At 38.5% G+C, this 25955-nt stretch overlaps 1 protein-coding gene and 1 pseudogene across 3 annotated transcripts in view; one reads left to right on the top strand and one right to left on the bottom strand.

Annotated features, from left to right (window-relative positions):
- ANK3 (ankyrin 3) overlaps positions 1–25955 on the top strand; it is a 679089-nt gene that overhangs the window by 151626 nt on the left and 501508 nt on the right. The window contains exon 1 of one of the 3 annotated variants that reach the window (XM_053910308.1): positions 10165–10698. The exons of the other annotated variants lie outside the window; for them this stretch is intronic. Within the exon in view, the coding sequence (XP_053766283.1) occupies positions 10636–10698 (63 nt within the window). The 5' untranslated portion in view covers positions 10165–10635. Of the gene's footprint in view, positions 1–10164; positions 10699–25955 lie in introns of those variants that run through there. 3 annotated transcript variants of the gene reach the window in all.
- LOC128772560 (U6 spliceosomal RNA) lies at positions 25768–25866 on the bottom strand (annotated as a pseudogene).

Below are 25955 nucleotides of genomic sequence, written 5' to 3'. Positions count from 1 at the left end.
GGTGGCTGAAGTTTGGGGTGACAGTGGCAATTTTTAAAAATAAGACAACAGTGAAGTCTGCCACATCGATCGACTCTTCCTTTCACGAAGGATTTCTCTGTAGCATGTGGTACTGTTTGATAACATTTTACCTGCAATAGAACTTCTTTCAATTTTTTTTAATGTTTATTTATTTTTGAGACAGAGAGAGGCAGAGCATGAATGGGGGAGGGTCAGAGAGAGAGGGAGACACAGAATCTGAAGCAGGCTCCAGGCTCTGAGCTGTCAGCACAGAGCCCGACGCGGGGCTCGAACTCACGGACCGCGAGATCCTGACCTGAGCCGAAGTCGGACGCTTAACTGACTAAGCCACCCAGGCGCCCCAATAGACCTTCTTTCAAAACTGGAGTCAGTCCTCTCAAACCCTGCCCTGCTTTATCAGTTAAGTTTATGTAATATTCTAAATCCTTTGTTGTCATTCCAACCATCTTCTCAGCATCTCCAGCAGGAGTAAATTCCATCTCAAGGAAACACTTTTGTTGCTCATCCGTAAGAAGCAACTCCTTACTGTCCAAGTTTTATCATGAGATTGCAGCAATTCAGTCCCATCTTCAGACTTCACTTCTAGTTCTCTTGCTGTTTCCACCACACCTGCAGTGACTTCCTCCACTGAAGTCTTGAACCCCTCAGAATCCTCCATGAGGCCTGGAATCCACTTCTATCAAACTCCTGTGGGTGTTGACATTTCGACCTCTTCCCATGACTCATGAATGTTCTGAATGGCATCTAGAATGTTGAATCCTTTCCAGAAGGTTTTGTACTGATTTTGCCTATATCCATTAGAGGAATCCCTATCCTTAGCAGCTATAGGCTTATGAAATGTATTTCTTTTTTTTTTCTTTATTATATTATTTTTTTTTTAATGTTTATTTTTGACAGAGAGAGAGAGAGAGACAGCATGAGTGGGGGAGGGGCAGAGAGAGAGGGAGACAGAATCTGAAACAGGCTCCAGGCTCCGAGCTATCAGCACAGGGCCTGACACGGGGCTCAAACTCACAGACCGTGAGATCATGACCTGAGCCGAAGTCAGACACTCAACTGACTGAGCTACCCAGGCGCCCCGAAATGTATTTCTTAAATACATTAAATAATTTAAATAATACTTGAAAATCAGAATTTCTCCTTGATCCATGGACTGTAGATTGCATGTTGTGTTAGTTGGCTTGGAAACAGCATGAATCTCATTTTACATCTGCATAGGAGCCCTTGGGTGACCAGGTGCATTGTCAATGAACAGTAATATTTTGAAAGGAATCTTTTTTTTTGAGCAGATCTCAACTGTGGGCTTAAAATATTCAGTAAGCCATGTTGTAAACAAATGTGCTGTCATCTAAGCTTTGTTGTTCTGAGAAGATTTAGGGTAATTCTTAAGGGCCCTAGGATTTTCAGAACCATCGATGAACACTGGCTTCAGCTCCAAGTCACCAGCTGTGTTAGCCTCTAGCAAGAGAGCTGTGTTCGTGGAAGCTTTGAAGCCGAGTCTTGATGTCTCCTGTATGGCTCTGGAAGTCCAAGATGACATCTTCCAGTAGAAGGCTGTTTTGTCTGCAATGACAATCTGCTTTTTAGTGTGGCCACCTTCATGAAGTATCTTAGCAGAATCTTCTGGGTAATTTGCTGCAGCTTCTACATCAGCACTTGTTGCTTCACCTTACACGTTTATGTTATGGAGACTCCTTCTCCCCTCAAAGCTCATTAGACCTCTGCCAGCTTCAGACTTTTTTTTCTTCAGCTTCCTCTCCTCTCTGTCTTCATAGAATTGAAGAGAATTGGGGCCTTTTTCTGGATTGGGCTTTGGCTTCAGGCAATGTTGTGACTGGTTTAATCTTCTATCCAGACCACTCAAACTTCCTTTATATCAGTGATAAGACTGTTTCACTTTCTTAGCAATCGTGTGTTCACCAGAGCAGCACTTTGAATTTCCTTCAAGAACTTTCCCTCTGCATTCACAACATGGCTGGCGCAAGAAGCCGAGCTGTGAGCCTATCTCGGCTTTTGGCATGTTTTCTCTCTAAGCTTAATTATTTCTAGCTTTTGATTGAAAGTGAGAGACGTGTGACTCTTCCTGTCACCTCAACACTTCAGGGTCATTTTAGGGTTTATAACTGGCCTAATATCAATATTGTTGTGTCTCAGGAAAAAGGGAGGCATGAGGAGAGAGAGAGAGAGAGAGAGAGAGAGAGAGAGATGGAGAAGAGCCAGTCAGTGGAGCAGTCAGAACACACACAACTTTTCTCAGCTAAGTTTGCAATGTTATAGGAGCATGGTTTGTGCTGCCTGAAAACATTCACAGTAGTAACATCAGAGACCCTTGGTTCCAAATCACCATAACAAATATAATAATAATGAAAAAGTTAGAATATTGGGAGAATTATCAAAATGTGACTCAGAGACATGGAGTGTGCAAATGCTGTTGGAAAATGGCTTCAGTAGACTTGCCCAAGGCACGGTTGCCACAGACCTTCAATTTGTAAGAAACACATTATCTGCAAAGTGCATAAAAGTGAAGGGTGATAAAATGAAGCCTGCCTCTGCTCTGTCTGCTCCCACAGAGTTAGAGAAGGTCAGCTTGGAATCCATTTCTTTGGGAGATTTTTCTGTCCTTCAAGCCTGAAAAAAGCCTGGTCAGCTGAGGTAGACCAGATTCCCCGTGAAGGTGTTCTATGCATTTATTTGGGGATGTTTTCCATTTCTGGATGAGCATTATCTTTAGTATTTATGTCTAAGTGTAAATGTTGAATTTGCTTTTGTGAAAATATTTTTACAGACTCTGTTATGAGAGTTGAGGGATAAAGATGGCTTGCATACTTGGGTTAATTGTTTGGAGCACTTTCTTAATAACTTTGTAAGCTGTTGTACTGAACAATCCTGGAGAATAAATACATTTTAATACAGAATCTTAGTATAAAGATTAATTATATCAAGCTAACCTTAATTTATATGGAAAAGTTCTCATTCTTTAAAAAATCTTTTGTAGTAAGGGTGAGAAAGGAGCAGGATTTGGACATGTTTATTATCCCAATCCTGGCTTTGAGGTAACTAAAGATGTCATGCCAGAAAATGGTGTGTATGTATGGCTGTTTCTAGAAACTGTATGCTGTTTTCAAGCCAGTTGTGGTTCCCTGGTCACATCCTCATTTCTCATTTTGATTAGAGTAGAGCTATGTGTCTCTTATTCCTTGGATCCTTAGGCCTAGAAATAAGTTCACCTCCACTGATTATCCTAGTAGACTTGAGGTATAGTCACAAAAATAAAATTCACAAAATAAGAAATAACAGCAATTCATAAATGTGAAGAGATTCAACTTTTCTACCAATCAGAGAAATGCAAGTTAAAACCCAGCATGATAATATTTTTCTCTTGTCAATTTGGCAAATGTTATAAAACTGATTCTAGGATATGCTGGTGAGGGTGTAAGGAAACACACATATTTATACATCAATGAGGAATGTTTAGATTGATAATGACAAATTCTGGGGGAATGTTATTCTTAAATTTTTTTTTCTACATTTATTTATTTTTGAGAGACAGAGTGAGACAAAGTGAGAGTGGGGGAGGGGCAGTGAGAGAGGGAGACACAGAATCCGAAGCCGGCTCCAGTCTCTGAGCTGTCAGCACAGAGCCCGATGCAGGGCTCGAACCCACAGACCATGAGATCATGACCTGAGCCGAAGTTGGATGCTCAACCGACTGAGCCACCCAGGCGCCCCTGGGGGAATGTTATTCTTACTGCTTATCTTGATGAGAATTTCTGAGTCATCTTACCATGTCTTAAACGCATAAATCATTTAGAGTTAGAGGCATCATTTCATAATTTTATGTCAAAAGCATCAATAATACAAACAAACAACTTAAGAATGTTTATAAGAGGATTGACATTGCCCTGGAATCCCTCACTTCAAGAGGACTTTGTACTTTCACTTATTTGGTTGGAGAAATATGGGTCAAGGACCATGACAGATTCAGAGCACTGTGTGACATTCGATATACACCTTGTAAAATTAACAATATTACCTTAACTTTGTAATTCTCATAACTAATCTGAGGATTAGCCATGCATGACATGGTGAAAACGTCATTGGCTGGATCCTTGGCCTGGCTTTAGTTCCAATATCATCTTGGACATGCGGCTAAATGAGCCAACAGCCTGGTTTCACGTGTGTGAGTAGAGGTGGGCAGGAGGCTCCTAGAACAGCTCTCTTCGTGTTCATTTCACAAACTCTCTGCTTCAATAACCAATCCCCTTTTTATTGTAGCTCCTCCTTTGTTTTTAAAAATTTTTGCTGCTAGAAAAATCTCTCCAGCCCATGCCTTCTCCTGTTCCATGAAAGAATGATTTCAAGCATTTGTGCCAACAATTATTAAGCAAAATGAAAGTAGGAGGTGTGTGGGTATACTCGTCATTATATCGTGATAGCTTTAGTCAAGGCAGCGTTAACATTAGTAAAAAATGTTCAGATACTGTGAGATACAGCTTATGTGAAAGTTTTTAAAAATAAAAATTTTCTTCTAATCCCTTCTATTTTAGTCATTGAAAGAATAAATGTTTCAATATTACCATGTGGGGTGGATGTGAAGCAGAAACTGTCCTGGGTGGACATCTGATGGGGAAGGGTGCCCTTGGAGCTATATCTGGCCAACTTTTGCATACCTTTTCCACAGCAATGAAAGAAAACTCAGCAGAACTACTGGCCCCATTTGGGTGTGGACCCAAACATAAGCATCCATAGTTCTTAATCATTTTAATATTAGCATTGCTAGAGATTACCTTTTGTAAAGCAAGGGACTTTTCTTTTGAATCTGTCACCATGGTTCTTTTAAAATCATTTAGGATCTCTATTGTTATTAGATAAAGCACATGGATTTAGGGAAGATCACAGGAATGACTCATCAGTTCTCACTTCCCCAAAGGACTCATATCTGGTGTGTAAATACTGCTGGGCCTCTAAAGAGAATTGTGAGCCTGGGGAAAGAAAATTGCCTTGCTCAGAAAATTATACTAGTGAAAAAGCATAGGTTCAGGAAGAAAAGAAACAAAAAACAAATCACTCTTTTATAGGAGCATTCTGTCTCTCCCTATTTTACTAATCTACTTTGATTATATCATTATATTTTAATGGGCACATGGCTAAATACTCAGGAAAGAAAGAACACCCAGAACAAAATAGGATATTCCTGCTATGAACCTGCCTGAAGGGTTCTGATATATTGTCAAAAATGGAGCCAGTATATCAAAATGTAACTTCACAGATAATGTTGCTTAGAGCAAACCCGGTTAAAAATTTTTTATTTTAAAAACACTAATGAGTAGTACAGATGGCCATTGGATAAGGCAAAAATCATGGTGATATTTGAGAAGGGGCTGAAAATTGAGACTCCATTCACTCTCTCATTCTACTTCGCCTCATGCCCACACCTACCTGAGTGTTCTGTTGTTCTAAGCCAACGTCTAGATGTCACTGTGTGTCACTGTTCAATGTGCAGACTTGAAGAAGATGAGCGGCTTAAATACAGAGTGTGTTTCTTCAGATGTTTTCACTCACTTTAGAAATATCAAGATGTTCTGTAAAACATGTTGGTTTTTAAAATTTTTTTAAAAAACATTGTTTTGAGAGAGAGAGAGAAAGCGAACAGGGGAGGGGCAGAGAGAGAGAGAGAGAGAGAGAGAGAGAGAGAATACCAAGCAGGCTCGATGCTGTCAGCACAGAGCCTGGTGTGGGGCTTGAACTGATGAACCTTTGAGATCATGACCTGAGCCGACACCAAGAATTGGATGCGTAACTGACTGAGCCACCAGGTGCCCCAAACATGATGGATTTGATACATACAATTATACTGTGATATTTTTTGTACTTGTAAATCATTACCAGGGATAGCCCAGAAGTTTAGGGGTACTAGCACATCACTTGAGGTAGTGGGCAAGCGGGAATATGAGGCAGTAGTGGGGGTTATGGTGGAAGCAACCTCAGACCAAACTTCGCCTAAGGCAACCTCGAATCTTTGGGAAAGAGAGTGACCAGTTCGACTTATGAAGTGACTATTTCTGTGATACACTTCCTCTGTTTTCTTCTCTCCTGGCATTCACCCAATATAGGGCAAGGTAAATACCAAAACCTCACAGTGAAGTTTCTATAACATGCACCCAATAAACCCTAGTTATGTTTGTTGTTGTTGTTGTTGTTGTTGTTGTTGTTGTTGTTTATTTAAAGTACATGCATAACTATTAAAGGCATGTTTGCTTACCACTGGAGATGATTTCAAACCTCACTGTGGATTCACGTTATCCTCTCTGGGAGATACTGGTGTAATGGAAAGAGAGCCCTTCAGTGGAGGAATCCATAGAACAACCTCTGGTCCCAGCTCTGCTATTAACTGGCTGGGTTAACCTCAGGGAAGATCTGTCAGGGCCACAGGTGGGTGAAGAGAGAACAACATCTCCACATTTTCCTCTGTGCTGAGGATTCTAGGGTTTCCAGAAAATAGCTCATTTGCCTGTAGTTTTGCCTTTAGCTGTACAAGTATTTGAAACATTGAGGACTAATGAGTGGTATCAAGGGAATGCTCTTAGTAAGATTTAGCACCTACTTTAGCTTGCCAGCCAGCAGTGTAACTTACAGTATGTACATGACGTCCCAGCCTTAAAAATAAAATTAGCTTATTCATATAGGTATTTCTGCTGAACTTCAATGGAAAGTTTTATTTTTCACTTTTAATTTGATGTGCTTTAATTTTAGCCAAGAAATTACATCAATGTTAGTGTTTTCAAGTGAATTTTATGCAGAATATAGCATAACACGTTTGCTTCCTAATAACCCTGGCCCCACTATTTCTCCTATGGTAAGCCACTTTCATTTTAAAAATAGATCTGTTCTACGAGACTTAACTTGGCCCTGGTTGTTGTCCTCTTATGCGAGTTATTTAATTTAAAAATAGAACTGTCTCAGTAGATCTGTATCAACTAGTTTAAGATCGTTTCTATCTGGAGTAAACTCTAATTAGGCAGGCGGTTCTGTGGAGTCATATTTGGAGCATTGCAATCCAGTTATGTTTTCCAATTTGGTGACCTGATAGAGAGCTTTGTTTCCAAGTTGATAATTTCAGTGTATTTAGCTTATAATTTTTTTCTTAGACTGAATTTAATTTCCTCAAGGGTCGAGGAATTTTAGAATTTGGATGAAAAAGAGATAACTCTTGGAAAGTAGTTAACATTTAAGATTTTTGGAACAAGGATTCACCTGCAGACTGTTTTTAGATTTTTACTCAGGGCAATTTTAATATGCACTGGTACACCTTTCGGCATATTAAAAACAGTATTTCTGTGAATGCATATTTCTAGAGTACAAGTGTAGGAAGGACCTTTAAACAGTTATAAGGAATAATTTTTCTATTTGTTACATCTAAGTTGTTTTAATTTTTCAGACTTTAATGAAATTTGTCTAATTTCACAAAGTGAAATATGTTTTGTATTGTGAGGAATTAAATTACTATTGATTTTGCGATGCTTTAAGGCCTTAATTCTGACACAGAAAAGCTTTTTGCCTTATAGACTTTTAGAGATTTGTTCCTGCTAAAATGCGTAGAACTTATCAAGTTACAGAAAACAAACATCAAACATATTATATACATCACCACATTCTGTTATTATCAAACTATACCTTAAGTCATTTTGTTACTGAAGTATACAGTTTGACATATTTAGAACTTAATTTTTGAAACTGGGCTTTCTATCAGATTTGATTATACAATGTGACATCTGGAAATATTATTCCATCAGATTTATGAATTCCTTATCGGTAAGGTTAATTCCTTCCTAAAATGATCTTTTGTAGAATTTTGCTATATAATTTTATATCTAAAAGTCCTGTTTTTTTCTATCCAACCAGCAGAGAGCACTTTAGCTAATAACATGAGCAACGTGTATATAAGTGAATAGTGAAGATCATGCTTTATCAAAGACATGGGCAATTATCATCACTCACAACCCCATTCTCTCCTGTCAGTTCCAGTTTATTTCATCAGTTTCCTAAACTTTTCATCAATTTAAGCACACTTTTGTAGTTTAAAGAAGTTATTATAACAACATTTTCTCCAAACCCATTCTTGTGCTATTTACTTGGCCAGAAATTTTGTGTTAGTTGTTTTTTTATAGATTTGATAATCCTAATTTATCAATTTTTATACAAATGGACTAAATTTAGTCTCAATTTCTGTATACCTTTGTTTTGTTTTGTTCAGAGAGGCTCTACTCTGGATACTCAGTAAATAATTATTGACAAAGAATTTTCTGGAAGGGGATTCAACTCAGTCATTCCTTAGATACCAGGAATCAAAATGTCAGGATTCTACTCTAAATGGGTGCAATATCACTGTTGCTTAACTAGTGAAGAATGCAAAGATTTAGATAGTCTGACTTCAGTTCCACCTGCTTACATCCTTTGGTTTATACAGAATTTGTATAAAGTACCTACCTCACCCTTGTCCCTGAAAAGGTCAGCAAGTAACAAACCCAGGCTTATCTGATTAAAGCATATGAAGGATAGAGACAATAAGATACTGGCTAGTGCCCAGATTTCCCTGTGCATTGAAGATGAGAAGGGTTGAATCAGGGAAGAAGGTGAAAGGTTTATTCTTCCATAATATGATTTTTTTTACCTCGTATTGTGTGACAAGAGGAATGTTGAGAAATAGCAGCAGAAAGTGGGGACGATGGAAAGGTAGCAGTTCACAGTCTGAGCAGAAACTTGCAGTATGGGGTTACAAGCCTGACACCATTCAGAATTGTGGCCACATCAGACTTACTGAGGTGTACATTATTATAAAGAAACAATGTGAAACCTCATAGTGGGTAGCTCCAGTAGCTAACCTACAGTTCATAAAATCCAGGTAGCTCTTGGAAAGGCCATTTGCACCCGTGGCCCTGGCCTGCTTGGCCACAGGGGGACATCTCAAGCATCCCTCACACTCAGGTTTTCTCGGGGTGGGGGCTGGTGATTTGAGGTGTGGTCGAAGGAATGTTTGCATATAAACACAAACCCCCTTCCTATGTTAGGTAAAGAATGGGGAATATTTGAGTATAAACATCTGCCCTTTGGGGTCAATATTTTAGCATCATTTCCTCAAACCAGTGTTACATCTTCCCCCACACAATACTGAAAATTAGTCCTTGTGATATGGTTTTCCCTGCAATGCTGTGCTTTATATCATTTTAATCCAATTTCTTGTGAATAAAAATGTTAATCCAATTGCTCCTGAATACAGTTGTTAGAGCGAGAAAGGAAATGATTGATTCCTGGCTTCTGGGCCCCTAAGGATGGATCTGACCTTGCTGTTCATCTCCTCCTCCCCTGTTCACTCTTCCTGTCTTTACACCCGTGTGAGTTATCTGCTTTGAGAGACCTGTTTCAGTCTTCGTGGTGGCCTGTGTTGGCTCACAACTTTGTTCCTTCCTGAATCAGAATGTATCTCGCGCTCTTCAAGAGATGCTTACATGACAGTTTCTGCTTCAAATTCAGCTATGTTTAAATGGATGGAAATCAGGGTCAGGGAGTTTCTCCTCAGGTGGGAGCTCCCCCCCCCCCCTCCCAGGTATCCAGAAAACACCCTGCAGCCCTCGGTTAGGATAGTGTGTGGCGTGGAGTATGTAATAGGAGTATGTACTGTGTCTACATGTGTAGACGGCGGCTCTGCTTGTCATATTTCCTGAGTGTTCTGGAGGGCTTCTGGTGTTGGTTGGTTGGTATATTCATGGCAGGAAACCAATGATCAAATACAAATGAGGGTAAATTAGGTATGGGGCCTTCTGTAATTAGCCCTTCATTAGAAATCTTTAGCCGGAGATTGGCAATTTGCCCATCTTTTTGCTCATCACATAAAGAGAAGTAAGCATGGAGAAAGTGTAACCTTTGGCTTTGCCAGTAGTAGTAGGTCTCTTTTATTGTCTGAATCACCCAAGTGTTTTTTGCGAACCTGTAACCTGATCTTTTATCACTCGCTGGACCGCCTCCTCCTCTGCTATGCCCTGATGCATTCAACACATGTGTTCGAATGGGAGGCCGGCAGCCCTCAGAACAATTTACATTCTGCTTCCCAGCCTGCCACAAGCAGCAAATCAGCCTCTGGGAAGGCTTCGGGAGACTTGTCAGCAGTCTGTAGCTTATTTCTGTATGTGTGAGGGTGTGTGTGTGTGTGTGTGTGTGTGTGTGTCTCCGTCTCCCTCTCGCTTTCTCTCTCTCACCATTTACAGGCTGGAATCACTGTGGAGGAACAAGCAACAAAGTGTTGTCAAGATTTTATCTCAGGGTAATGATTAGTTAAACATGAAAGGCTGAAATATTGATTTTCATTGTGAGAATCATTGACTGTTTGATGTAGAGAACACCCAGTTTCTTCCTGAGGAGAAGCTGAACGGTGCCACATTCGCAGCCCGCGGGTCTCTGACAGCAGCAAGGGCTGGGCTGAAGCAGCGGCTGCCTGCCCAGGGAGCACCCGTAAATGGACTTTGGTCTCAATGCTTTGACTCTTTGTCGTGGTTTTGGATGTTGGAATACGGGCGGTGATCTCTTGTCTTTTATAAACTCACCTGATTTAAAGGAAAGATGAGTGAAGAACCAAAGGAGAAAAATGCAAAACCTGCTCACAGGAAAAGGAAAGGAAAAAAGGTAAGAAATGAATAAGCAACATGTTCTCTGTATTGTTCTCTGGCTGCGGGGAGGAAGTGATCTTCAGGCTGGATTTTTCAGAGATTGGATTTTTAAGAAGCTGCTAGAATCAGATTGCTTTTGTTTTCCAGGTCTATTAATAATGGGTGTGTTCTGTGTTGGAGACAAACATCACAACTCAGATGCATTGCTAAAATATTTAAAAGGTTAAATATAGTCATTTAGATTTCACTGAAGTGGTGTGTTTTTCATAGCGATATTCAGGATTATTAAGTAAACACATGTCCTAATTATGTGGGTGGGTGTGTTTTTTTCCCTTTAAATTTTCCAGAGTGCTTGTTAATCAACAGGGTACAATTACTAATGAATATTATTATGGTATAGATGTTTAGCTTTAACACATATTTGAGGCAAACTTAGGGAAACCTGTAGTTACACTTTAAAATTACAGCATGGAGGTGAACTCCATTTTAATTATTGATCAGCTTATGGCTGACAAATCTCAATTTGCAATAGACTCTGCAGTTATACAGCCATATGCCTCATCCATTACAATTTATAAAATTAATTTTGTTTTCCATGTAAATTGAAGAATCTCCCAAATATCAATAGATGATTACTATAAACCTGTAGATTCATTTTGGTTGTCTTGAATGTGTATATCTTAAAATGTGCTCCTAACTTTTTAGTACATTTTGAAAATGGGGGTTGGGGGGGAAGGTAGTTCCCTAGGTCTAGCATTTGCTTTTGATCCATTGTGGCTAATAAACTGGCTTCCATAGGGTGTATACCAGCGGAAAAGACATTTGTATAGCTATAACAAAGAAAAACAAATTCCTAAAATAGGATTTTAGTTCAGAGCTAGTTAAGGAAAATGTGTACTATGTATTTTTTTTACCTATAATCAGAATCTTCAGATAATATCTTCTAATAGCTAGGGCCATTATATATAATAGTGACTCTTTAAAATGCTTCCTTGACCCAACGTAATGTAATGTATGTTCGACCAATGGACATGTAGGGAATGGACGATTATAGTAGAGAAGATAAAGATATCAACTCCTCACTGAATTGTCAGCATTAACAGTTTTTTTTTTAATTGTTAACAAACAGCACTGTTTGTTATTTATGGAAAGGTTCATTTGGTGTTCTTAAAGGAGCTACTATCAGTAGACTACTCTGAGGACACGTTTATGAATGTGCCATATTCTAGGGCAGTGGTTCCACATCCTACAGACGGTGAAGCTGTGCAGACGAGCTTTAAGTCAGCCTTGACTTCTTGTATGTCGTCTCCGCAGGGATTGATGATGTTGCAAAGGTGCTATTCTGATTTCCCAAGGGAGCAGGTCGCAGCTGCACAGCACAAATGATTTGTTTAATGCTTGGCATAGCGGTGCTGGTCTCAAGGAAAGCTGTCAGCTTTGCTCATGTTTATGAGATATGGCCTTAAGTGTCTGACAGGCTCCACCATGATTCTGAACACGGAGTGTCATGGGGAGCCCAGACACACATCATGAGCCACGACAGTGCAATCCAGATGAAAGTGAGCAGTGGATGGGTCGGTTGTAAATCCATTGAGCCTTTATTTGGAATCCTTTAACATGAGCATTTTTTTCTCTCTTCCTTGAAATTTTGCCAGCTGTGTTCCACTTCTCCTCATATAAGGTTATCCTTCTCAGAGACAGTATGAAGTCAGTTGCTTTGATTCCTTCCCTCATATGTGCTATACTCTCCCAGCTGCTGTCAGGGTACTCTTTATGAAGCCTTCATTATCACTCTGCCTCAGTACCTTCCAAACTCCTTCCAGCCTGCTTAGTGAAGTCCAAATTCCTCACTACAGAACCCGAGGCCCTTCCCAATCTGACCTGCACCCACATCCCAGGCTTTTTTCCTCCTTTACCATTTACTTCATTCATAATTGACTCCATCCAAACTGGAGATCTTACCAGCCCCCAAATTAATTATTTCTTCTGATGCTTGTCCTTTGTCCATGGAGAAGGCATTTCTGTGCCAGCCTGCCTGGTGAAATCCTACCCATCCTTCAAAGTACAAGCCAGATCTTGCTTTCTTCTTGAAATCTGTCAATTCACCCTGCTTAGAAGTCAGTCAGTCTTCTGGATTGACACAATACCTTATACTATCAAGACACTTAACACATTCTGCTTCTTTTTCAAGGTATCGTGTACCTGTCCTATTCTCTTATCTATATTGAACCTGCTGGTATTCACCTCAGGAGGCCCTCAGTATGTTCCTTGTATGCAGCTGACACTACATAAATGTCCCATTGAAAGATCTCTCTCATTTACTGACCAGAATTCACCAAGAAGCTTTAGTGTTAGAGTAGATACATATCAAGTAGGAGGTATCTTTTAAATGAATAGGCCTCTTTCTCCCAATATTTTCTGGATTAAAAATATAATAATTTTTTGTTTTCTTAAAAAGGATATATATGTATACACACACATATGCGTGTGTGTGTGTGTGTGTGTGTGTGTGTGTGTGTGTGTGTGTGTTCTATTTCCTTCGGAACAAAGTATTCCAGAAGGTCTCGGGTGTTCTAGATGACCTACACTGCAGCATCGGTGGGTGTGGTCAAATGAAAGCATTTCAGGTGGGAACTATATGCAACCTGGCACATTTTGTTGCAACAAGCTCCCCAAATGTTTGAAATATTCCTAATTATTTATGGAGTGGTTTTAAAATAAAATTTAGTGTGGAATCCTTTTTGTATAGGAATATGTCTCAAAATGGCCTTAAAAATTATGTGTTGTTGTTGAGTGTTTTCAGAACAGATCCCATGTTTAGGGAATTTGTGTATAAAGTCTCTCATGAGACATATTTAATATTGGTGCCAGCAAGCTAGATGCAATGGAATCATGATATTATTCCTTCTTTAGTGCACAGGAAGTGTTTTGTATTTTGCTCAGAGATAGAAGGATGCAAATTGATGTGAGGAAATGTTTTTTCCTAATAATTTCTATATTTTGCTCTGAATGTGAAGAGGGAGTGTGCATGGGTGTGTATGTGTGTGCGCATGTATGTGTGTGTGTATCCATATCCTGTAGCTATTTATCTTTCCTTGTGCTGGTTATAAAGAGAAGGATTTACTGAAAGTCAAGAGAGCTGGCTTCTGATATAGCCCTGCTTCCAACCGGATGTCATGCATAGAACAGTCAAACTCTTCAGCTATAAAATGGGGTTCATGTGTCTGACACAGCTATCAGGGATATTAGGAGAGTAAAATAAAAATAATCAGTAGGGCCATATTTTCAAAAGAGATGTTAGAAATGATAACACCTAAAATCAAAGTGGTTGTTATTGTGGAATTTCAACCTTCTATAGATTGCCTGATTTTAAAGAAGAAATGGCAAATGAGGCCATTTTGCCCACATAATATTATACTGACTGCCGGAAGTACTTAGCTGAGTCAGCCACCAAAGAATAAGTGTGAAAAGTGTCATTTGGTGATTTTATTTATTTAGCATCTGCATTTAATTGGCCTAAGCTACCATAACAAAATATCATAGACTGGATAGTTTAAACAACATACATTTATTTTCGCAGTGTTCTAGAGAATGCAAATCCAAGATCAGAGTGCCCACATGGTGGGTCCTGGTACGGAGGGCTCTTCCTGACTTGTGGATGGCTGCCTTCTCACTGTATGCTCATGAAGCCTTTCCTTGGTGTCTGCAAGTGAAGGGAGGGTAAGGAGGGAGAGACTGATTTCTTGTAAGACCGGTTGGATAAGCAGTGCACCCTTATGACCTCGTTTAACCCTGACTACCCCCTAAAAGCCTTGTCTTCAAACAATTACATTGGGGGTTAGGCCTTCAACATATGAATTTGGAGAGGGGGTACAATTCAATCCATAGGAGCATTCAGAGAAGGGTGTGGTGTCCAGATTCCCAACTTCAGTATGCTTAATAAAACATGTAATGGTGCTTAAAGTCCTTTCAATTAATTTAGTTATTCAGCAGATGCTATGTAGTGGACAGTCTTTAATTACTGGGCCAGGGCCAGCTATGGTAAACCAATCCCTGCAGAAAGTATAAAGGGTACCAAATAAAGGTGAATTCAGGTTCTGTTGGTGGCAGAATGAGGGAGTAGGAAATTCCATCTGAGGGTGATGTTAGGAAAGAATAGATAGAGGAAGGCATCCTTGAATTGATGTTAAGAAGATACGTGTTTTCTAAGTGCTCCCCAGAGGGTCAGAACCTTCCAAATAGAGTGTGGGATGAAAGAGAGAGAAAGATTTGAAGCCACCTGCTTCCTGCTTTGTAATCTAAACATTGTTTTGTGTGGTTGGAGTATAGTGGACAGGGATGTGTCATTGCAAGATACAAAGATGGAAAAAAGATCAGGGCCAACTCAAGAAGTTTGAGCTAAAGATCTCTTTATTGTTCTGGGTTCACCAAAAGGCTTTGAGCAGATGAGTATTGAAGTCAGATTTGCTCTTTAGAAAAACACCCTTAGTATTTGGTAGAAGTGCTAGGTCTTTATTTTACACCATCGTCCCATCTGGTGGGAATATAGGTCATATATTTTACTGCCGATGGTTGTTGAAAACTTAGGTCCTCTAGCCTTTCATTCAGTGACTTTTTTTTCTTTACTTCTTTCCTCCCTCCCTTGCTTCCTCCCTTCCTTTTTAGTGGCAGATTGGAAAAAATACTTACATATTTAGACCCTGCTGGGTAAAACTCATTGTAGTGAGTTTGCTGATTTTCTAGGGAATGTCAGGAAAGGATTTTCACCATTTCAGTTCGCTTGCCTCTTCCATCTTAAGAATCCAAAATAACTTACTTTAGGTTAGTCTTTTTCACTTTGTGTTCCTTCTGCGGGTGGACTTCATAACTTTCTTTCTTTCCTAGTCTTTTTTCCCGTGTCCTTGCCTTATGTATGAGAGCTGTCTTTGTTTCTTCTCTTACGACGCTTATGTTATCCAAATATATACCTGTTTTTTTGAGGAAGAGTCAAGAGAATGTCCATTTCTGAATTTCATTCACTATTCCTAATGCTGCTGGAGTTTTCATTGTTCGAATTTTTGTTTGTTTATTTTGGTTCTAGTGTCTTTGGTTAGGTGCCTTGATAGCCGAGTGCCCTTCAAACTGAGGTGATGTGCGGGCACACTTTGTACACATGACATCTATGTTGACCTGTGTTGTAATTTTTATTTGTGTGTTTGGACATTGCTTGCTATTGCTCTAGAAGCAAATAGCTTCTTGAAGTCTTTTGTTGATGAGTGGGATGAGTTCAGTTATGGTTCACGGAACATGATCACATATCCAGTGCTTTGTATATGGGGACTAATGTACACTCCATGTCAAATGGCTTTTATATCCTTTTCCATTTCACTGCATGAATCACTATCAAATATTTCTTCTTTTAGTCTTATGTAAGTAGAAATTTTTTAATGTTTTTAAATTTATTCTCAATTATTTTTCTCTTGGCTGTTGCACTTTATTTTTGCAAATACTATCAATTTTATAGTTAATAGGCATTTAAAATGTTTAAATATCTTGTGCATCCATATCCAAGAATCAGAAATCTTGATTGCTCCAAGAATGAATTTGTAATGGTATTTTCTTGAACTTAGTATTGGAGTTTGCTAATTTCAGTATGCAGATTTCCATGTTGTCTTTACTCAAGACGTTTGTACATTTGAAACTTTCTTTTTGCAGGGAGAGAGTGAATGAATTAAAAGAACCTGAGAGGTTACTTCAGGATTTCAGAATTTCATTAAAAACCCTCACTCAATTTAATACCACTTTTTATTTTTTTAATTAAAAAAATTTTTTTTAACGTTTATTTATTTTTGAGACAGAGAGAGACAGAGCATGAATGGGGGAGGGTCAGAGAGCGGGAGACACAGAATCTGAAGCAGGCTCCAGGCTCTGAGCTGTCAGCACAGAGCCCAACGCGGGTCTCAAACTCTTGGACCGTGAGATCATGACCTGATCCGAAGTCAGCCGCTTAACCGACTGAGCCACCCAGGGGCCCCTAATACCACTTTTTAAAAATCGAATTTAGTGAGGTACATTTACCTGGAAATTTTCTTCAATTTTTTATTAGCAAAAAGGCAGTTGAAACTTGATATAAATTTATTTTCTGTATAGCAGCCTTGGGGCATGGCCCCTGAACATCAAATCCATAAAGGAAGCCACTGATATCCCACAAGTTCACAGTCCCTTCTCCATAATTCCAAAATTCAAAACGAAACCTGAAAATATTTTCTAACTTCTTTGGCGGCAAAATCTGACCCGACCTGAACTCATTTGGCAGCAAAACCTGTTCTGACCTTATGTGAAGCTATTTATAGTTTTTATTTATCCAACATAGTGTGAATATTCATACGTTTTTCTGCAGAAGTAAAAATTCTTTGCTTATGGCGTACGGTCCCAACATACTGTGGGGGTGAGTCCGTAATATTGGTATATACCTTTCTAAACTCTGGAAAGTTTTGAATTCCAAAGCTTTCCTGGCTGCAGAACGTCAGATAATGGATTGTGAGTCTGTACTGAGTCCTGAGCTGCGGCTGGACATGAGCCAGCATGACTTAAGGTTAGCTTGCAGTGAGGAGGAAGGGGCTTGTTTTTGTCCTTAATAAATTTCAGATAAAGTGGCATTTTGTAATGCTGGGCACCATATCAAAGGTCCCTGATGCAGTTTTCAGTCTTGCAGGAAAAATTACTTCCAGGTGCAATCTAACAGATACTTGCTTGTTCGGCAATAAATCTCAGCATTTTTGGAAACCAATTTGACAATAAATTTTATGTTAAAAAAATAAATCTGAGCATTTTGGACAAGGTGGTTTTGAAGATAATATTTATGAAGCCTTTTTGTTGTTGTTGTTTTGTTTTTAAGTAGTGAATTGTGGCATACCAATAATAACAAAAAAAAGTCTTAATATGTTATTTAGGAAATTTTTGATTTTTTTTTGTTATTCATGGCCATTTGATGAGGTCATGAGAAATAACTGGTATATGTTTTCTAGAAGAAAAAATGTAGATTTGGGGAAATTATTGTTTGATTCGATCACTGTGCCTACTTACGGAGAAAATAATGTTAATCATGAGGGATAATTAATTTCCCACAATTAGCACATAAAATGACTTTCTCTGTCATCCGTCTTAGATAAAAATTCCCACTTATGGGTGTATTACTCATATGTTATACAACTTAATTTTAAAACTTTTCGTTCCATTTTTTCCTCACAGTTCTACATGAATGTAAACATAAAGTAATTTATTTCATGGTTATGTTAACAGCTTAAAATCTAGAAACTTCTCTCAACTTCTTAATCTTTCTATTGTTTAACTTTAGTCATTGACATCCATTGGTTCTGCCACCACTAGGGAATAGGAACATGCTGTCCTAAGACATCTCATTAATATTATTGGAAATACCAATTGATAAACTGGCTTTAACAGTGTCTTGAAGAAAACCAAGATTTGAAATCATTCCTGTGAAGTTTGCTTGTGAAACTCAGAATGTAATTACGCAGTTTACTGAATGCAGGCCATCCTGTATCTTTCACCCCCAACTCACTAGTCTTTTAAATTATATGTTTCATAGCACATGAGATATGTTTGGCATTTCGTGTGTGTGTGTGTGTGTGTGTGTGTGTGTGTGTGTGTGTTAAAACAAACTATAATGGTACAAAGCTATTTAGTAGATCTAGTTCATCATTTTGATTCTGCCTCAATACCATAACATTTCTTCTTTCAACAAATCTTTTTTGAGTGCTTACTATTCTAGGTGTAAGGGATTCATCTGGGAACAAAAGAGGCAACAAACTTAGAGAGTGAGTACTAGCAGTAAGTCAGTATGGAAATTCCACAAGAGGCCTCTACTCTAGAGAAAGACTGGATTTCAAAGAAGGGACGGCCCCTATAGCTAGGGAAGGAGTTTAAAACATGGCGGGAAGTAGCAGGCAAGGCCTTGTGGTAGGGACCCTTAAGCGGTAGGAACCCTTGAGCGGTGAGCTCAGTCATGACAAGGACTTGGCCAGCTCTGGAAAGATGACATTTAGGCAGAAGGAACTGCTTGGGGAATGCCCTGTAGTAGTTAGGTCCCCAGGAAGGAACAGTTTAGTGGACTCTTCTCATTGGTATGAACTTTAAAGATTTCTGTACACTGCTCTCAAATGTCTTTTTCTTCCTGAAATTCAGCCAATGTTTTGTGAATTTTAAGGGTAAAGAGCAATATTTTATGGAGGCAACTGGGGCTACATGGCACCCAAACAGGGTAGCACCCAGTGAACTTGTGACGACGATGAGCTTTTATTCTACTTTTCATGTTCCTTTCAGTGCTGCTCATTGTTAACCAGTGTGGCTTCAGTACAGCAAGGAATTTGGAGACTTACAGGAACCCTCATCTCTTAAGCTTCTAATTAACAGTGACTCCCCCCCACAAGTACACAGTCTATTCAATAAATTAGAAATACAAATAAAGACATACATCAGAAACTAAATTGGATAAACCTTGATATGATGTTTGTGCACAGTAATTTTTGCAAATAGCACATATGTAGCCCATGAAATAAATATGCCTTGCCTGAGAATATAGACTTCATAATTCCAAGCATTGGTGTCATCTTTAATGTCTATGTTTTGTGGGCACTTAAAGAAAAATTAAGTGATAATTATAGCAAACCAAGCTAATTCCTTGACATGAAGCTTAACCTCTAGATAATTTATCTGGGAACATTGTGTAATTTTCCTTTGTCATTTCCACCATGCTGGCTTATTTAGGCTTTACGTGCAGTGATTTCATCACTAGGCAATTTATCTTGGCATTTTACAAAATTGGAAAATTTCTTTGAAACATTATCATGTTATCTTAAATATCGTTTTCACCATTTTTAAATCTAGCTCATTTTAACATAGAGGGAACATCAAAAATACATACAGAAGTTGAACCGCAGTAGTCTGAATATTAATGAAAAAGATTTTCTGTGTAATTGCAGGTAATTAAGTGAGTCATGTATTCAAGTAAATATTTATGAATAACTTCAAAGTTTCTTTTTAAAAACAAAAGCAACTACAGTTCTGATTTTATGGATTCCCACCCCACTGCCCCCACAGAGATGTTTATCAAGAATTTAATGGATGCCTCCTACCATACATGTGGGGTTATTTCACTCAATCTGTTGTTTTGGACACAGAGAGAAGCAAAAGAAACAGATATTTGAAGTTTCCTGTTCGGATCCATTGAGCAGGGCTCATCCTCCTCAACTGTTCTTTATGTCTTCCAATTAGAAAAAAATGCACAGGGTATTTATGAGGTTAGAATAGCAATAATAGATTCCAGGACTCCAGCCTTTCTTTTTAAGAATTTGCTAGCGTTGGACTTTGATGCTTCAAATATGTGAGGGTACTTGAGATAGGTGCTAGGAACTTGCAGGAGCACATTAGTTCCTCTGAAGTTTTCACTGTCTTTCACAGAATTTTGCTATTTTAGAGGATCTCTAGAACAAAACTAAAAATGAAGGACGGTCTTCTGTACTATCACGGTGTAAAGACTACAAAACAGTCATTTTAATTGCTTAAATTTAATGACAAGTTTTCTCTCCTTAGTACACCTGATGAAAATGCTTTTAACGTGAATCTTTTATCTCTAGACAAAATGCCTTTTAGGAGGTAAACTTTAGGCATTAGGTGATAGCACTTCATGTAAATCATAAATATGCCAATTATAGTTTGTCTCTAGAAGATGTACTAATGTAGCTGCACTAAACTAATGTGTCAATATGTGCCTTTTATCTTCTGCCTGTAAAGCTTGTCTGTAATCTTTGAAGTGGAGATTCTCCTAAAAATATTATGATCATGGGCTTTGGTCAAAGGAAGATATTTTGCATGGGAAACTGGCAAGAGTGAGAATGGAATCACGTACACCAGAGTTTATTTAAATTCTTGTTGTGGCACTTAATATTTATGCAAAGTTAACCAGGTTGCCTAAAGTCTAAACCCTTGTTTCCTACTCTTTAGAACGGGGATGTATTGCTTACATAGAGGTTTAATATAAGGATTAGAAGCAGTATATGCCAACTGGCTAACACAGCTCTTGGCTGAAAATAGGCATATGTCATAAAGTAGCTGTTGTTGCCATTAGTGTTGAAAGCATTGCTAGTATAAGATTAAGCTTGGTCCTTCTTACTGCCTATGCAGAAATGCAGACTTTAAGAGATGTAAGTTCATTGTCTCCCTCAACCAGAATTTTTGTGTGTCATTTGAGTAAGACTTGTTCTCTTTTCTTGTTTACAAATCCCAATAGCTTGTTCCTTGATGATAAAATTTATTTGTAATGTTGATTTCCTTCCTCTCCGATAAAAAAATTAGAAATTTGTCATCCAAAAATAACAATGTGTTTAAAAATTATTTTCTGAATTGTTTTAGAATATTATGTATTTACCTCTAGTGAAATTTCAATTTAGGAACAGATTTATAGAACATATTGCATTATAATCATAAAAATCGGTGGAGATCGTTCATTATATTTGTGTAATGTTAACTTCTAGTAGTACATGTCAGATAGGATTTAGATTATTAGCATTTATATTCACATGGTAGTGTATATTTTACTATTGTATTTGTGCTATAAAAATCCTTGTACTTTGTATTTTATTTAACCATTTAGAATGAGGGAACAGGGTGGTATAGAAGAAAGAACAACACGTTGTGGATTTTCTTCTTGGCCCTGTTATAACAGCAGCAAGAAGCAATGTAGTGGAAGGAACGTAAGATTCAAAATCAGCCGATATTGACACTGAAGATAGTTAAGACAACGTATATGAAAATATAAAAATGTTCATTGAGTTTACCAGTGTGACATTGAACTGAAACTTCCCATTTTCTGATATCTGAAATGTAGTTTGAACTAGTTGATACCTATGATGCTTATGGGTTTTAAGACACTGCTTTCTAGCAACAATATTGAATCCATACTTTCAAAGCAATAGTGTAACAGGTGAGATCTGGGGCAGTGCTTTGTGTTTGCTGAAGGGGACAGAAGCCCAAGGGAACCTCCTCTGTGTCGTTGTCACCTTCCATTCAACACCTCTAGCGTTATTTTGTCCCTAATAATGTAGCCACCTCATTTGCTAATTTGCATTCTAGTTTTTGTATTTTTATAACTGAAGTGTAAAGAAAACAAGGAACGGTTACTAGTCTTTTCACCTTTCACATAGAATCCCAATGCTGTTCTGTTATATTTATACTTAACACCACTCTGAATTTAAAGTGTGGGATATGAAGTGGTTCTAGAAAGAACACCCTAGTTAATGGCAAAGCAAGTTGTTGGACTTTCCTTCTTGGGCCGAAGTAGAAGATCCCTCAATGACAATTTGCGCATGGTTTACATGTAGATCACAGATGATTTTTTTTTTTTACTATGGTAAAATGCTCGTAACATAAAATTAAGCATTGTCACCATTTTTAAATGCAAGTCACCGGCATTAATTACTTTCACAATGTAGTGCAACCATCACCGCTGTCTAGTTCCAGAACTTTCTCATCGCCCCAAATGGAAAGCCTGTATCCACTGAGAAGTCACTCCATATTCCCTCCCCCCCCCCTTCAGCCCCTGACAGCCACTAATCTTTCTTCCTCTATGGATTTACCATAATCGGTATTTCGTATGAATGGTTTATGGTTTATACACTATGTGTCCTTTTGTGTCTGGCTTTCTTCACTTGGCATATTTTCAGTGTTTATCCATATTGTCACAGTACTTTATTCCTTTTTGTAACTGAATAATATTACATTGTATGGATATTCCCCATTTTGTCTATCCATTAATCTCTTAGAGGACATTTGGATTGTTTTTATTTTTTGACTGTTGTGAATAGAGCTGCAATAAACTTTTGTGGATGAATTTTGTTGTTGTTGTTGTTGTTGTTGTTTTGTGGATGAATTTTTCTTTGAATACCTCTTTCCATTTCTTCGGGGTATATACTTAGGAATGGAATTCTTTGGTCATGTAATAATCCTATAAACATAAAACTTATTAAAGAACTTGCCAGAATGTTTTCCTCTAATAGGTTTTTTATAGTTTGATTTCTGTTGTGTTCTTCTTTCTTTCTTTTAAAAATTTTTTTTAATGTTTATGTATTTTTGAAAGAGAGAGAGAGAGAGAGAGGGAGGGAGGGGCAGAGAGAGAGGGAGACACAGAATCTGAAGCAGGCTCCAGGCTCTGAGCTGTCACCACAGAGCCTGACGTGGGGCTTGAACTCACGGACTGTAAGATCATGACCTGAGCTGAAGTCATATGCTTAACCAACGAGCCGCCAGCACCCCTGTTGTGTTCTTATTTTTATATCTTAATTACTTTAGTCACTTATGACTCTTTTGTTTTTTTTTTGTGGGAGTAAAATATAGCGAAATTTTGTGTGCATTTATCACAGACAAATAGAGATGGCGGGAAGGGGTTTGTGGAGAGACAGTGACACTGATCTAGTGCAAATAGAGGAGCCACTTGTGAGCTTTTAGTGAATGGCAGCAGGTGTATACTAGAGCATAGGAGGAAAGTAAAATTCTTGTGGTAATGTTCCTGATGAGGACTTTTACTTGAAATAGGATCTTTGAACGGTGGCAGAACTGAGAAGACTTTGCAAGCACAAGTTATTGACTATCCCAGAACAAAGTGGGTGAAATGGACTCTGTTCTTTGCACAAGGCCAGAAAAATAGCTGGTGCATTTAGCCACATCTGGCATAAGGTTTTCTGGAGAGAAGAAAGAGGCTTAAAATATCAGATGCCCTCTCTGTAGCATGTATTTATGGCTAACTTTATAGTGGAGCAAATAGTATATAATTCTCATTTCACAGTATAGCTTCAATCATCCTCAGTTACTTCTCTTGTAATATCTACAGTGAGAAAATGCTCCTGGGCAAGGTCACAGAATGGGAGGTTTCTGAACCAGGTGGGCTGTGACTGACAACTGTAGGCCCATTTTTGCTACATGTTTTGTGGGCAAAACCAGGTGAGCTGCACCACTGGTGCTCAAGAGCTTCTGAATATGTGACTCTAATCACGTGTTATCATAAACAAGTATTAACTGCTTTGCTCTGCAGTAGACACTACAAAAATTTTTGGAAAGGCATTTGCTTATGGGTTCCATGATCCTTACAGAAGAATCAGGAAGATTCCCAAAATACTGGGTGCTTAGCTTTTTTCTAAGTGGGGTAGGTTTGTTGTTTTTCTTTCTTTTTTGGTGATACCCAACCTCATGAAAATATGCAGTTAATCAAGTTATTCCACACAGCGCTGAGCAAAACTGTTATTACCCCATAGAGTACTTTCTGGTCATGACATGTGTTACATATTGAAGATTTAGAATTCCCATTCGAAGTCTGTTTTGTGGTCTTCAGATTCAAAATGAAATGTAGCCTTTATACCTGAATGCTTTAAATTTTTTTTCTTTCTTTAAATATATTTATAACCAGAAAATTTTTATAAATTTCAATTCTAAGAGGATATAATATTCCTATAAAATGTAGCCTTTTATCTAAATGTTTTCTTAAAATTTCTTGCTTTAAATTTTTTTGTAACCGGAAATTTTTAGAATTTTCATTCTTTTTATTTTTATTCTTTTTATTTCATACCATCCTCTGTAAGAATCTTGGACTCGGGTCTTATTTAAAAATGGAAGAAATGCAAAACTAAAACGTTGGAAATATTCCTGCTGAGGGACTCAACTAGAAGCTATAGTGATAGTACTGTATGGTTGATCCTATAAGGAAAATAAGCTTACTAGCAAAGAGATGTACGAGAAAAACCACATGGGAATGCACCCTTGACACCTCTCATTGCAGATTCCAGTGTCTGTTGGGTGGGTTTTGGATTTTTAAATGACATTCAGAGTGGTTCTTGTCATATACTTTAAATTGTCATGGACTCCCTTTGGCTGTACTATAAAACCTCATATCATTGTAGTTTCTGTCTTCATCTTCTTAAAGTTGGTCACCAGTTGGCAGATATCATTTGTAGAAAGAAGCTCCAGGGAAGAAAGGCTTAGTGTTTAGCGCATTAGGTCTCTTTCCTTGAGCCGCCACCAGTTTGGACCCAGCAGGATGATCTGGAACACCTGCACTCGTGGTGAAACACACTGTCCTGGGCTCCATGGGTCCTGCCCTGTCTCTGTTCTCAGGAGCATTGTCATCTTTCGGGACAACGGCTTTAGAATTTTATTTAGAGAAAGAGCTCTATTTGATGTAGTTCGAAAGGTAATACATTTAAAAGATAAAAAGATAACCTAAGACCAATAATAACACAGACTTAAGAGTATATTTGAGGGCCACCTGGGTGGCTCAGCCGGGTAAGCATCCAACTCTTGATTTGGGCTCAGGTCATGATCTCAAAGTTCATAAGATTGAGCCCCTTTTGGGCTCCCTGCTGACAGCGCAGACCCTGTTCGGGATTCACTGTCTCCTGCTCTCTCTGCCCCTCCTCCACTTGTGCACGCATGCATGCATGTGCTCTCTCTCTGTCTTAAAAAAAAAAAAAAAAAACTTAAAAAGAAAGTGTATTTGTATTATAAGTATATTTTGTTCATCTGGAAAGGTTTTTTGGAGAGAGCTTGTTTTGAATCCAGGTGGCAAGCTCATGATTAAAAAGCCAGAGAAGTAATATAAATGAATAAATTGGGGCCATGTGGACAGTTTCATAATCATTTAAGAAAAGCCAGAAGTCTAGATTTGTATGTGAAATCCCTTGATATGGAAATACTGAAACTAATTAATATTTTTTGAAAAAACCCTTGTGTTGCCAAAACAATAAAACAGACACCTAACCAGGACAGTCTTCTGGCCCCAAGTTTGTACCTTTGTTGTTGTTGTTGTTGTTGTTGTTGTTTGAGAGAGAGAGAGCATGAGAGAGTGACTGAGCAGGTGAGGGACGGAGAGAGAGGATCCCAAGCAGGCTCCATAGTGTCAGCACAGAGCCTAACACAGGGCTCTGTCTCATGAATCATGAGATCATGATCTGAGCTGAAATCAACAGTCTGATGCTCAAACTGAATGAGCCACCCAGGTACCCCTGTACCTTTGCTTTTAGCTATGTTGACCACTGTCTTCAGTTTTAAGTAGAACTTTACGTGTCATCCTTGCGCAGGGGCCATGCTAATCTTCTCTGTATCGTTCCAATTTTAGTATATGTGCTGCCGAAGCGAGCACTTTAAGTAGAACTTTAGAACTGAGTTCCTGGGTAGAGAAATGTCTGTGGTAAACGTTTATGTAGTCTAAACCTATCTTCCTTTATTTTA

The sequence above is a fragment of the Panthera pardus genome, unplaced genomic scaffold, assembly GCF_024362965.1.
Source record: "Panthera pardus isolate Hobbes unplaced genomic scaffold, ASM2436296v1 HiC_scaffold_22, whole genome shotgun sequence".
Classification (NCBI taxonomy): domain Eukaryota; kingdom Metazoa; phylum Chordata; class Mammalia; order Carnivora; family Felidae; genus Panthera; species Panthera pardus.
Note: the sequence above shows the minus strand (reverse complement) of the source record. Positions and strands in the feature narration are given on the sequence as shown.